The 14,601-nt window shown below is 28.9% G+C and overlaps 2 protein-coding genes across 4 annotated transcripts in view; one reads left to right on the plus strand and one right to left on the minus strand.

Annotated features, from left to right (window-relative positions):
• Window positions 1–303: 303 nt before the first annotated feature.
• Window positions 304–7,329, minus strand: LOC112692072. Of its 3 annotated transcripts, none has more exons than XR_003149377.1 (2): window positions 7,232–7,329; window positions 304–465 (listed from the first exon to the last, which is right to left on the minus strand). XR_003149377.1 is itself a non-coding variant. In XM_025566604.1 (2 exons), exon 2 carries the CDS (start codon window positions 1,969–1,971, stop codon window positions 1,588–1,590), a length of 384 nt encoding a protein of 127 aa, XP_025422389.1. In that variant the 5' UTR covers window positions 1,972–2,129; window positions 3,078–3,130; the 3' UTR covers window positions 1,406–1,587. The 3 variants fall into 3 exon arrangements, 1 of the variants encoding a protein (XP_025422389.1); XR_003149376.1 differs by lacking the exon at window positions 7,232–7,329 and adding an exon at window positions 3,078–3,161; XM_025566604.1 differs by lacking the exons at window positions 304–465; window positions 7,232–7,329 and adding exons at window positions 1,406–2,129; window positions 3,078–3,130.
• Window positions 4,494–14,601, plus strand: part of LOC112692070 (protein split ends-like) — a 35,474-nt gene continuing 25,366 nt past the window's right edge. The window contains exon 1 of the mRNA XM_025566603.1: window positions 4,494–5,154. Within this exon, the coding sequence (XP_025422388.1) occupies window positions 5,097–5,154 (58 nt within the window). The 5' untranslated portion in view covers window positions 4,494–5,096. The remainder of the gene's footprint in view (window positions 5,155–14,601) is intronic.

Below are 14,601 nucleotides of genomic sequence, written 5' to 3' on the forward strand. Positions count from 1 at the left end.
TCGAAAATTGTATATTTTAAAGGCTGTTAAACCCAAATTTTGCATCAGTTTTGTAATTTGCCCCTTAATTTAGGGGCTAGTGGAGAGGGAGCACATTTTTGAATTTCATAATTTTTTATTTTTTTTTATTTTAGGTACATAAATCTATGTTATAAAAGCTTATAGAGTTATTTGAGGGAAAATATAATTTATATATTAATACTTAAAATCAAATTATACTTATATTTTCATTGAATATTCTTTATATTAAATTGAAAACAATAATAATGATTTTAGTTCATTTGAAAATTCTTGTATGTCCTTTTTCGGTAGGTTTTTCAAACTTGATATATAGGGGTTAGAAGACAAGAAGATGATGCATAAGGTCCTCATTTGTATTTAGTCGTGAATTCTTCCTAGTGCGGTGTTCTTTGTAATATTTGTAGTTCTTATTCCTACACTCTTAAGCTTCTTCTGATAATTGGTCTAGAAAAAAGTTTATATTATCTATTAAAACAATTAAATTAATTAGTATCCAATAAATGTATATAATTTCTTATTGGCAGTATTGCATGACGTATAACCCCCCTCCATGTATCAATATTTTATGGACACTTGAAGACATGTAGAACCACGGATAAAGTGCAATAAAATATTTAGCGGTTTCAATTCTATATTTTTCAAATGCAACTTTATTAATATTATGTCCACTTGCCATTGCTTTTAAAATATTGTTAAATTGTTTTATTAAATTTACGTCTACTCCAGTTATCTTAGAAGACTTTTCGGCATCTTTGAAAAATCTACGGCTTGTGTTACCGTCATTGGTAGTACCATGCCCTTAATAATATAAAACAACGATTTTTATGTTATATTAAATTTTATTTTAATATTAATTACTTTGTAACACCACATCTACTAATATACCCATTTCAAAACGAAATTCTTTTTGAATTTTAATTTTACGCATTGCATAAATTTCTTTATTTTCGGGTGATTGTACCCACAAAAAAAAAAAAAAAAAAAAAATGAATGATTATTATTTATCTATTATTTTATAAAATTTAAAATTCAAAATAAAATATTCAATGAAAATGACTTGCTTTCCAACACTTAAATGGCAAATGATATGACACACGTAATAAGCAGTCAAAGAATCTAATCCAAGCGTGGAGAATTGATAATCTGAATTTGTAGATGGTTGGATTTAAATTTTTCCTTGTATTGCACATTTCATCTGTCATTAAATTGCTTGGGTATACAGCCACATATGTAGCAAGATTAACTGGATGTGTTTGTTAATGAATTGCACACCTTATGTGAAAACGATAACAAAGTATTAACTTTTAATTTTTAATATTAGAAATCTACAACTATTTAATTTTACCTTTCTATCAACCATAGTAAATAATATTTTATGCTCTATTTGAATATTTCTGCCTTCAAGTATTATATCAGTGGGTATGACATTTTTCAATTGGTCTTCAATATCCCTTACTTCTTGTTTCGTATTTTCTATAGTCTCTTTCTAGTATGTAAACTTGATTGGCCGACAAAATTTGGTTGATGACGGGCGAGGGTTTTTCCAAATCAATAATTTTGTCATCTTTAAATCCATGTAGCTGTAATGGTACTAAATAAAACATAAAAACTACAATCCGAATCAGAAGTTGAAGTGCTAAGCTTGACTTTGTACTGTGATTGGCCATTACTACCATCGCAACCCCATTTGTAAATGATTTCAAATTTTTTCATTTGCATTTCAATTACTTTAGGTACCCCTGATATTTTAAAAATTCTATGAGTTGTATGATTAAATAAATCTTGTATTGGAATAAAACAATTGGTTTCAGACACATGTAAATTATCTGGATAACATTCTTTTTTAGCATTAACAATGTATTCATATGGCGGATATATATCACAATTACGTCTTTTTGATTCAAGTCTAATATTTATGTACTGTTGTTTGGTTAATGTGTTTTGTACCATAAAAGCCAAAGTTTCTTCACAAGTAAATGGAATTGGGATATTGCGATCAAAATTATTTAAACTTTTTTTGTACTACGCAGCTCTGGTGGGTGACTCAGTGGTTTCTTTTAATATTTGAGTTGCATCTCTTTTTCCTGATTTTTGAAATTTCGATGAAACTGCAAATACAAGTTCAGGTGAAGTGTACGATTTCACAAGAGATTACACTTTCATTTTTTTTCGTTTTTTCTCTACATTTTAAAAATTATTTACTTGGACGACAAACTATAAGATTTATTTCGTTTTTATTGGAAGATATTTCAGCCAAAGGTAATTTAAATATTATTTCAAGTCAATCATTGTACTCTTTTTAATAAATTTGTCATGTATCCTATTACTTTGATGCAATTTTCGTGCAACCATTATTGTAAAATTAAGTATATTATTTTTAATTTTATCAATATAATTACAACCCCAATTTTTGCCAGAATATTTTTCACGAATTTTCAAAAATAATAAATCTCTTGACTGGACACTTTGTGGTTTGATAAATCCATTGTTTCTTAAAATCATATAAAGGTCTATGTATTTAAATTTTTTTAGTTGTTGAAAAGCACTTCCTAAAATAGTTTGATTAAATTATTTAAAAAAAATAATATTAGTAAAATAGAATTATTTAGAAAAATATATATAGTTTATTTTATACATATTTTATACTTTTAAAATTAATAGGTTTATGTGGTATACTTAGTAGGTATAGCTTACATAATAATCCGATTAACAAAATGGAAGGCTTGATAAAATTCAATAAGCCTAAATAATATTTATAAATTTACGAATTCATAAAATTTACATGTTTTTTTTTTTTTTTTTTTTTTGTTGGTTTCTCGGAGATTGTATGTTTATGTAATATAGAGGGGCAAAAAGAGGCAAACAAAAATATTGAAAGTTGAAAAATGATATCAGTACTTTATCTGAGATCTAGTTTGAAAAAGTAAAATTAAGTAAATTTTTAAATTTAGACTGACATATAAATAAAAAAAAAAATTAAAAAATGTTTTTTAATAATTAAATATTATTTTATATAAATTAATAATTGTAATATATATATAATAAACCTCACTTACCTTGTTCTTAAGAACTCATTTCAACCAAATTTATAAATTTTACTTGATTTTATTTCACCGCTTTAGTCAAAAGTTAAGTAACAGGTAACGCGCGAGAACATTATAACCAGTATGTATTACTTATTATATGCTGATAATAACTATTATCTATTGGAATTTGTTGAGACAAAATTTGAACAACTTATCAACTAATGACATAATACAAATTAATAACATCTAGGGAATAACAATTTTCAGTAAAAATAACATTTTGTTATTTTTCAAAATTGTAATTTATGGAAGCTAAATTACATTTTAGCCCACTGTGCCCACCATTGTTGTACTTGGTATAGTTGATTTTCAAAATTGTAAATATTATGACGGGTGCGGTTTATACTTATTATTTATTAAATTATTAAATATTATTGGGAATTGGAATGATCTAAGTAGAGCATTTGCGCATTCTGCGTTTTCAACATACTATCGTCTTCAGAATGTCTTGAAGGAGTCACGGCCTCTCGACTCCCCGCTCTGGATCCGTCATTGCCAACAAGTTGTGTTTATGGAACATGATTTATTAATGCAGATTGAAGATTTAAAATAATCATTAGCTGAATTCGTCAAAATATATATTATTACATTTCTTCTTGTCGATCGTTAATGTCGAATGTTTAACTATAATTCTTTGTACGGTCGTAAAATTGAAAAAACTTTTATTTTTATTTCGATTGCAAGTTTTATGTTTAAGGAATTTTTAAATTGTTTGCCGGTTCTCGGGGAAACGACAGAAAAAATGGAAAATCTAAATTTCTTCATTTGTGCGTCTGGAAAAATCGCTATACGAAACTTTCGGTGCACATAGGAAGCACATGGGGTAATATTCTTTAATTGGTGAAAAAAACGGAAAAAATTATATAAGAGTGGACCGATGTGTGTTTCTATCGCTTAGTTGGACGGCAAAAACCGTTAAAATGGAAGAAGGGTAGGCGACGAACCCCCGACCAAGGTGGTGGTAAAACTATCTGTAAACGGATATCGTTTTCGGTTTTGTATTTTTTCCTCCGTTTTATGAATGACGCGCGCCGCGGTTATGATAATCGGTGCGGACGCTGGCGCGCGGGCAGGTGTGTTACGGTTGTAACCGCACGCGGTACCTGCAGCAGCAACAGCAGCAGCAGCAGCGGCAGCAACATCGGCCGTATCGTTCGCGGACGGTCGCCGACGCGGAGTGGAAGGAACGGGTTAGGGGGCACTCGCGCACGACGACGATTATTACCACCTGATGACCGCTGCCGCCGCCGATGCGCAAGCGCAATCGTTTGCTCTCGTACAGGTGCCGTCGTCGGCTGTTCGTGCGTGCGGCCGCGTGTCGGCGCGCTTGTGTGCGTGCGCGGTGTCGTTGTATACGCACCCGGCCCGTGTTCGCCGCGTCCGTGTGCGTGTCGCTACTGCCGCCGCGGCCGCCTCTGCTCGTGTCTGCCGGCGCGCGCGTCGTCAATGGTCAAACGTCCTTGCCGCGCTCCAGTTCGTCCGCGACCTGACGTGCACGCAGTCAGTCGCACACGTTCGTCGCGTGTTCGTCCGTTGTTTTTTCATTATTATTATTTTTTTTTTTTTTGTTTTTTTTTCGCATTTTTCTTTGCATCGTTTAAATTATTATCAATTATTTTTTTCCGAAATCTATGCTTTTACGTTTGTCGCATTCGATTGCAGTACTCGTACCCGTACCGACGTCGTCGTAGCCGGCTGTGCGTTTCGAAAGTTGTTCTGTTTCGGTTTTCGTCGTTTTTCCGTCTCGTCGTCGTCTTCGACGCTTACTACCGCAGTACCGTCGTGGTTACCGCTACCATCATACCACCGAGCATCGTGGGCCTACGTTACCGGAAACAGATACTTCGATCTTTACGATTCGGTCAAGTTTTCTCTCGCGATCGGTTGACACACGCTAAATAAGCGAACGGATTATACGTCGTTTTTTTTTTTCCGTTTTGTTTTGTTTTTTCGATCAAGTGTACCGAGGATTATCATGTCGCTTGTAACATGATGCGGGATTTGGACGCATCTAGCCCTGTCGTTTGGCCTCCATGGTGTTATTCCGGTAAGAATATTTTGTTTTTTTTTCTCACCACGAACGCCAGTTTTTGTTCGACATAAATATTATAATTCTATAGAGTTTGGGTCAATTTGAAGGTGAACTTAAAATTTGGGTTATTGTAAACTACTGCTATATAAACGATCCCTTGGCTTGTTTATTATGTCTGTAGATAGATTTAATTACTTATTGAACTCATTATACGACTTTTTTCGAGGGGTTTCGTACAAAAACATCACAAACCCCTCAAGGGAAAATATTTGTTGACTTCATATCTTCTTACGTATTTTTACTTGATCTATTCACTATTATCACCGGTGTTAGTGTTAATTGCATATTTTTATTTGTAACATCTAAGTATAATTTTTAAAAATTGTATTAAATAAAAACCTGTTATTATTGATATATTATTAGTAAATATTTGCAATTAACTCGGGCAGTTGAAAATAATAATACCAATTGTTATTATTATTATTGTGGTCATTGGTGCAATTGAAGTGTGTATCAATATAGAGTAAATGGTAAAATATTGATCGTGTAACATATCTCATAGTTTGAAATAGTTAAGCTATGATAATGCATCCGTGCGTTTCAAAAACCGATATTTTTTATCTGAAGTCCCGGTCGTTTTATTATGAATAGGTTGTAGGTTAGGGTTAAAAGTTCAATGGCCTTTTGATCCCATTATCTAGATATCATGCGTATGTTTTCTATTTGACTAGGGCATTCTGCAATCACACACACGAGTATAGTGGCTAGTCATATTTAATATTTTAATGTGTGTATATTATCAAACCATTGTTTAATATTGACATTCATTTTCCGAAAAGAAGAAAAATCGTTATAAACCAATTTCTATGTAAATAATTCTGATGGAGGCGATAGGAAAGGAACATACCCGTTATTTATTTGATTGTTTATTAATAATAATGTATATTCTCGTAGGTTTTAAATCAGTTCTGAATATTATAGTTGGTTTAGTTATAGCTTTCAATATATATATTTTAAAGGAATATTGTGTTATACGATTTTTCGCGATTTTTTACAATCACCCAATTTCTATATTTAATTCCTACGTACACTGAGAATTAATACTAAAATGTTTGTTTCATGACAAACTACCCTTATCTTGAAAAAGGATGTGCGAATTGTTAAAAATAATCTACGTATACTGAACAAATTAATACATTTAAAATATAATTTCCTCGATAGAAAATATTGCATAATTTAGTGATTGACCTTTATGGTCTCCGAGAGTGTGTATAAAAGAATAGGAAAAAAATATAACGAATAGGCGAATGAACGCACAAGTACTCTATAATCCTTGACCCGAAGACTTTTTAGACTATCACCCGGGTGACACATGACCCATTCGATCAAGTTCTTATCAATGTATCCCTTATATGCGACGCAAAATACTAAATTAGAGTAATTAAAATTTAAAAACTATGATAGTGGATTAAATTTACGAAAAGTTAAATTGGACTTTGAAAAGTTTGGATCTTAAAAGTATTAAATTGTATGAATTAATTGATATTGGATTGCTGTTTAAAATTATTTTAGTTAATTATTTTTGTTTTAGAAGCGTTATTAACTGTAGATAAAATTAGATACTGTTAAAATATAAGCAAATATATCAGTGGTGATGCCAGGATATTTTATTAGGTAGGGTCAATAAGATACCAAAAATTATGAGGGTCATACAAAAATTAGATTAAATTAATTAAATATAAATACAAACAATATTACATTTGACACACACATTTAAGTTGTAAGTAGTTGTATTTTAGTTGTACTCATATTATCATATAATATTCAGTACGTAATATTCCTCTTAATTACGTATTTTTGTATTTTGTCGGTGAACTATTACAATTTTTTTCCTTATTAAAAATGGCCATATTATTATGGTCAAGGTCTGACCAGTTCCCAATCATCCACGTACAGGAGTTCAGGGATTCAATTCCCTCCCCCCCCAGAAATTCAGAAATATTATTAAATATGATTTTATAGAGTAAAATTAGTATACAGATTATAGAAGTACAACCTAAAATACCCCCAAAATATTTTTTTGTATAAATACCTTTGCTCAACTGTAGGGCTATGGTCTTATCTGGCCTGTTCCTGATGTCGCCATTTAAATATACTTGTATAAAATCATACATATATAACTGTGTTATATTAATAACAATATTAATTATCAGTATTAAATTTAATTAATATTGTAATCAATAGATTATTATATCGATGAATAAAATAATATTAAAATTACGTCTTTCTGTGATCTTGAATAAATTCGTTATAGTTAAACTAAATCAGTTGCGAGTAAAAACTTGTTACTAATCGAACGTGTATACACTATACACTAATGACAGACCTTCGAATATCATAAAATTATTTAAAACCATTCATTGGTAATTCGATAAGTCTTTCTGAACAGATATACCTGAACAGATAACTGAACAGTTACGCAATAAATTGTCTTGACTGTGAAGTGTTGTAGTAGAATAATAAGGAATTGTGATAAGTGACAAAATCCAATTCATACCTAACTATTTATGGAAACAATGATATATACCTGCAAGAATAACGTTGCATAGTAGTGATAGATATATGGGCACGCTTTAACTCGGGTTTTTAAGTCTAGATATACTGTCTTTATGATTTCTATTTTCGAACTCTAAAAATTATTGTAAAAAATTATTTGTATAACCTATTGTTTTGCAATATTCCGTAGTCATGAGAACTATGCCTAATAAAACGCAAATTCATTGCTGTCAAGGTAATATGTTCGTCTCTAATTAGGTTCGTATAAATATACATTTTGTAGACTCGTTTTTGAGTCGATGTTCAGTTCATTTCTATTCTGTAAACTAAATATAAGCTCATGTGTGTCGTTTGTATAGGTATACTAGTACAACCTTAATACACACCATGATGAATGACGATTTATGTACCACTGAATATTTCTTCAGAATGCCTTTAATTAGCTGTGTTTAGTACGATGATTTGATCTCTATCTAACCCCGAGGGAATCTAATGAGATGTTCACGGTCAAAAATAAATGCAAGCATACATACGTGCATTTATATTATACTAAAAAAATAATGTTTGCTAATAAATCAGCGGTTGTAAAAAAATCGTCGCTGCTTTTTTATAAACTTTCTGTATGGGTAAAACGAGTGGAACAAGTTAAATAAATTTGATTATGGTCGTTAATTTATTTAAGTGAAAGTAGTGTTGTGTGGTGAAGAGGGCAGCTTCGAGATTTCGTATTTATTTTAAGAAACGCGGTTTTCGGGTTGTTTTTTCTTATTAATGGATATTTTTTAAAATGGAAAAACTGTGAGAAACAGATTGAAATTTTACGTTTAAGAGGTCATCGTTAAAATAAAAATACAGTGGTTATCTGAGATAAGCTATCTGAAGAACCCTATCATTATTATTATAGTGTTGGCCCGTAAGAAAAAACCCGTCAACAAATCAGAGCGCCAGCACACAGGGGGAATTCGTAATGGAAGAAGAAGTATGGATGTATAGAATAATAATAATGAAGGGAAAAAGAGTAGGGATTGTTATAAACACTGGTGAAACTGGATTATACGCATATATTATATAAACATATATAGATTTACACTGGAGTACACACATACAGGCTAAACTGGTCCATTGGTAAACTGCAATAAATATTTCATTCGACGGCATTTTTCTATCAAGTGTGCTACCTGCCGTTTTTAATTACATTGAACCTACCACAGAAATAACAATCATCAATAAAAATGTGCACACTGTAAAAAACAACTGTGTGAGACCGACGACGATAATCCATTAATTTTTTTTTTATTTCGGCTGGATTATCAGAATATTATTATTGGGAAGTGTTTAAAGCCATAGCAATAATGATACGATTATTGTGTTAAAATTTAAATTGTTCGTAATATTGATGTAATAGTAAAATCGTTGTAGAATTGTTTTCAGTTCTGTTAATTAACCTGTGATATCTAAATATTATAAAATTTTCAAATTATCAGAATGATTAATTTCATTTAATTATGTTTGTATATTCTGTGCTTCCTGTAATTTCCATGGAAGAAGGAACTATTAATTAAAGTGAATAAATATTATAATTGCATATTTTAATATCTATTAATAATAATTATATTAGGGAAATTAAAATTACCTCGTTAACCATGAAGTGTAAATAGGATTTAATTTCGTCGAGAAGCGTAAAAAGACAGCAAAATAATTGGATAATTTAAAATTGAATGGTCCAATATTAATTTGGAAGGAATGAACTAGGTATGAGAAAAACCTCATGTCTTTGTATTTTAATAAAATAATTGACAATTAATTGATTCAGATGTCCTTATATTGATATTGTTCATTCCAACCAATAGTCTATGGACATTTTTTTTTAAAATTTAAAAAAAACAAAGCTCTTTGATGTAAATCAATATATCAAATTAACATACGTTTGGTTGATGTTATGTTAACTAACATGTTATGTTAGTTTACTTACAATGAATAATATTTATATGTATTGTGTAGTAATTTATAATTTTGTACTTGAATAGCGTAACAGACACTTTAAAATTGAGAAGAATTTGGATCTTGACTGATTTAAAGGTTTTAAATGACAATAAAGAAAAAAAAAAATTAAAAAAAAGACCAAAGTTAATGATGTGTGAAATATTGTCTGTGGTTAAATCTAATTTGTTGTTTTTCTCGATTAATCAATAATTGTTTTTAAGTTCTTCTAAAACCTGAAAATGGTCAGTGTCATTAAAATGTTTAACATTTATTTAGCATTGAAGTCTTAAATTATAAAGCTTTGCTAAAAGTATAATTAATGTAGATAAATACAATAAATAAAAATTTAAAATGTCTTCATGGTAATGATTATTGATAAATATATTATAAATAACGTGCTAAGTTATATTATCCTACAGATATAAAAATATTTGAATTGTTAATTTAATAGAATGGGGCGTATGCTTTTCAAATTAATGTTGATTATTGTTAAAATAGTTTCATAAATCTATAACCTCATGCTATTTATGTTATACAAATTATTTTTTAAATATTATAACATAAATATTGTAGTAATAAAATACTTACAACCATTCTAAAAATAAGAATGATATACATTTTTATTTTTACTTAGTATATGGATATAATTTGGCTTATAATTTAATTATCCAATTATAATTTATGAAATACTTTAAAATAATAATTTAGTTATATAGTCTCACTCAAAAAGTTAGAATACTTTAATGCAAAAAAAATTGAACACTTTAACGCTGAAATTATAAGCAGTACCTCCACATAGACTGATTATTTTACAGAATTAATTGAAAACAACGATTTCACACTTTTGAGTATAATATTTTAAATAATATTTCTTAGTCCATAATTTCTAGAAATCAATATTTTATTTTAATTACAAATTGAAGACGTTATTTTGTGAAAGTGTATTTTTTGTATCGGTTCATTGACAACAGACGTGAAATTATTTGAAAATGAGAGCTTGAAATCAGAGCGTTCTTTTTTATACTCTAAGCCTATATAACCTCTTCAGCGTACGCTGTTAATGACGAACTATCGCATTCCACTCAATGTGGTAGCTATATGAACGTGAACCACATTTGGTGTATGGCCGAAGTACTTGTTTATTGTAATATAATATTATATATATACTTACATTTTATTGATTTATTGCCACGCTCTCTGATTACGCGACCACATATAGGTGTGACTAATTTATTTTGTGCGTACATGTGTGGAGACCTACATACACATTTTTTCTCTAATTTTAATTTTTTTTTTTTTTTTTGTTTTTTGACTAACCTAACCTTTTCTCGCCTTCTCATTATGACGACGTTATATTCCGGACACGGGTGTTTGGGGCTAGGCCAAAACAATGGTATATAATAGCTGGATGAAATACATATTAGTGCACACATTGTTGTCCAAGGGTCAACGGATACCAGCTGGCCATTGAGGTCAAATAGTCAGTTTTTTAAAAAAATAATAATAAATGAAGTTATGTAACTTGTCTTAATAATATATTTAATATATTATATATTTTAGGCTGAATGAAGGTTAAGTGACAGGCATTAACTACTGACTTATATTGTTTGTAATAATAATTATATTATCTTAGATCTTTTTCCATTTATAGGTAACACGTTTTATGTATATTGTTTTTATAGGTAATTACTTTAAAAAATCTAGAAACCATATTTTACACACATTTTTTTTTTTAAAGAGTAAAATAATATATAACAAAATAATTTATATTTTGTGTTTTGGACATTTATTAAATAATTAAGGACGTAACAGGATAAGGTTTGTATATTAAAATATAGTTTCTATTATTAAATTAATAAAAAATTTAGCTTAAAACTATTATAATTTAAATATTTTATGTAATAAGTCAGTTATATAAGAGAAAATAAATAATTTTTGTTATCATCTTTAATTAATAATTACTATACATTTACGTTAAATATAATTAACACTATTATTCAAGTACAAAAATTGTAGTAGTATGAAATAATCTTGATTTTATGTATAATTTATATATAGCTAAATAATTATATATTTATGTATATTTAGGTAAAAGATACATAATGATTTTTAACTTTTAGTTATTTATATAATTTATTTATAACGCCTAGACAGATAATTATTTAACAGTACAACAAAAAGGTTATGTATACATCATATGTTCTATTGATACTTTTTTGGAATTTTTGTGTGTGTGTGTTTTGGTGTTTAGAGATAATATTTTTCTACTGATAAGATTTATAACAATTGTTATAAATTGTAAATATTTTAAAGACCTAAAGTTTTACATTTATGACGACAATCCTTGTTTGTTTTTTATTTTTTGGTGAGCTCAGTATTACCTATTTTTAGATAAACCTTTTTTTTTATATATGAAAACTAGAATATAAAAAAAATTAAAAATTAATAAGTAACAGTGCTACAAAATTATGCTATATCTAGGAGAATGGAAGGAGAAGAATACCAAATACATACTCTATACTTATCTCAATTATTACAACTATATTTATTTGTTTATTTTAAATTATGAAATAATATGCTTCATATATACATTAAATTAATTATATTTCAATAAGTATTTTTTAATTTAAAAATGCTTTTAAAAATGTTTTCCATTAAATCGTATTATCATATATTTAAGACTGTAATTTATTAAGATTATAAGCAATTATTAAATACTTTTTCCAATCACTTTTATGTTCGTTTCACTGATATTCTGTGTGTAGGAACTACTTTAAAGTCGTATTTTAAAAGCTAAATTCTGAAAATGTAAGCTATAGAAAGCTAAAGTAATATGATATTTATGTAATTATAAATAGGTTAATATATAATAAAAATTATTTTATGCTCAAACGTGTTTCGTGAAATGTGTGTATATAGTTTTAAATTTTGTAATTTTTTGGTAATACAACGAAGAAATGTTTATGATTTTACATATTATGTTATATACGACTAAAATGTATTTAATGTGAAACTCGTGTTATTTAAATTATTACTATACGATATATTTTAATGCATTTCCATCCGTTTTAGTGGATTAATTAATTTATTGTAAAAATGTGTTTTTTTTTTTTTTTTGGTAAAAACAATTACTTGAGTTTGAATGTATCTCAATTTTTTATTGCTAACTTATAAAATACACTGGTTTCACAGCTATGAAAGGTGGCGGTATTCTTATTTTTCTTTAATAGACAAAAAAAAAATGTTCTCCTTGGAACATATTATAATGCTTATGCGTGCGTGTATGTATGTATGTGTGTTATTTGAGCTCGAGAGCCGCGACGGTTCGAACGTTCCCTCTCTTGACCAGCCACGCTCCGTTCAATAATTGATTGTGCTTATTAGCGTGTCATAGTTCAAGCGCAGCGTAATCACGTAAGATATTTATGTGGCAGTCAACACGTCTTTTTCTTGACGCTAATTTCCCAGGCACAAAATTATATAGACACTATCCGGCAGCTATTCGTTAAAATTAATGACAATTACTATGTCTGTGTAACAAAAATAAAATAAAACGAAACAAATAAACGGTGTACAAAACGAAGTCTCCCGCAACGCCACCTATGTCGTGGAGATTTCGTTGAGTCAAATTTATTGTATGCATCATTTTTTAATTTAAATCGAATACGTGCATTTTTTATGTATATATATGGTATTATACTTATGAGTATTGTGTATACTGTCGGACAAAATTGATATCGTATATACGGTATACGTTTACTGATTAGCGAAATGTGTTGTAAGGAATTGATAGTATCCGAGTATGAATAGTTTCATGTTTTTATTTCAATAATGATTATACTATTAGGTACTTGCACGTTTACTGTGATACTTGTAATGAAATATACTGGTAGTAGTAATAATTCGGGATTAATGGGGTTGCGATTCTCGAGGATAGAATAAAAATGTATATGGTATACTTGGTTGTTCTTCGAGAGGCAGTATTTTGGCAGAAATAGTGAAAACTGAATGGTATAATATAGTTATATATTTTTACACATTAATACGCATTATAATTTATGATAATTATCGAAATTAAATTATACGTAATTTTTAGTTTGTTGTATAGTAGGCACAGAGTGTAGGTTAATAGTATTTTTCTGGTAAGCATAATTGGTTTTTCCAAAATAATCTTTGAAAATGGAAATTATAATAGAAAACATTTTTTTTAATGTCTTATGTGTATTATATTACATTATAATTGGAGTTAATATCTACCTCTTAAATTTTACTGATTAAATTGCAGTTTACTAAACGAATTGAGTCTTCTGTTCACCAGGTGTTTTTTGGCAAACATTTTATAATTCGTATTTTCGGCTGTAATGATCCACTGGTGTAAGTAGTCCCCATTAAGAATAACGTATAAACTCGCGGCGTTTATAGAATATAATTTAAATTAATATGACACTACTGCAATGCGCAACATTACGTGACCGAAAAAAAAAATTGCAATCGGCCTATATTACATTGGACGAAAGGTAATGCGAAGGTGTGGTCCATGGTATCGTGGTTGGTGATGAAATAGTTTTTATTGTTAAATTTTTTCTCATAAAAAAGAAGTAGATATACCCAATATAATGACGGAGAAATAATACATTTTGTTCAAAATTGTCAACTCTAATAATACGAGTATACAATGAAAACTATTGAAAACAAAACAGCACCGATGAAATATTTTGTATTATACATTTTGCCGGTTCGTCCAATACACGGTACAATATTTAAAGTATAATTTTTGTCAGGAACGCAAATAAAATGTTAAATCGTCTAAGTTTTTGTATCCGTCGAGAGTTGGACAGGTTTTATTATGTAGACGAAATGTTACGGTATTTGCGTTCTCGTCTGTCTTTAATAGTATAATGTAATAATAATAATAATTATTGA

This window comes from Sipha flava, unplaced genomic scaffold, assembly GCF_003268045.1.
Source record: "Sipha flava isolate LNK unplaced genomic scaffold, YSA_version1 69_pilon_pilon, whole genome shotgun sequence".
NCBI lineage: Eukaryota > Metazoa > Arthropoda > Insecta > Hemiptera > Aphididae > Sipha > Sipha flava.

What these genes read in the sequence shown, in the direction of transcription:
- LOC112692072 (XM_025566604.1), bottom strand. Translation starts at nt 1,971, where the DNA reads ATGGTACAAAACACATTAACCAAACAACAGTACATAAATATTAGACTT.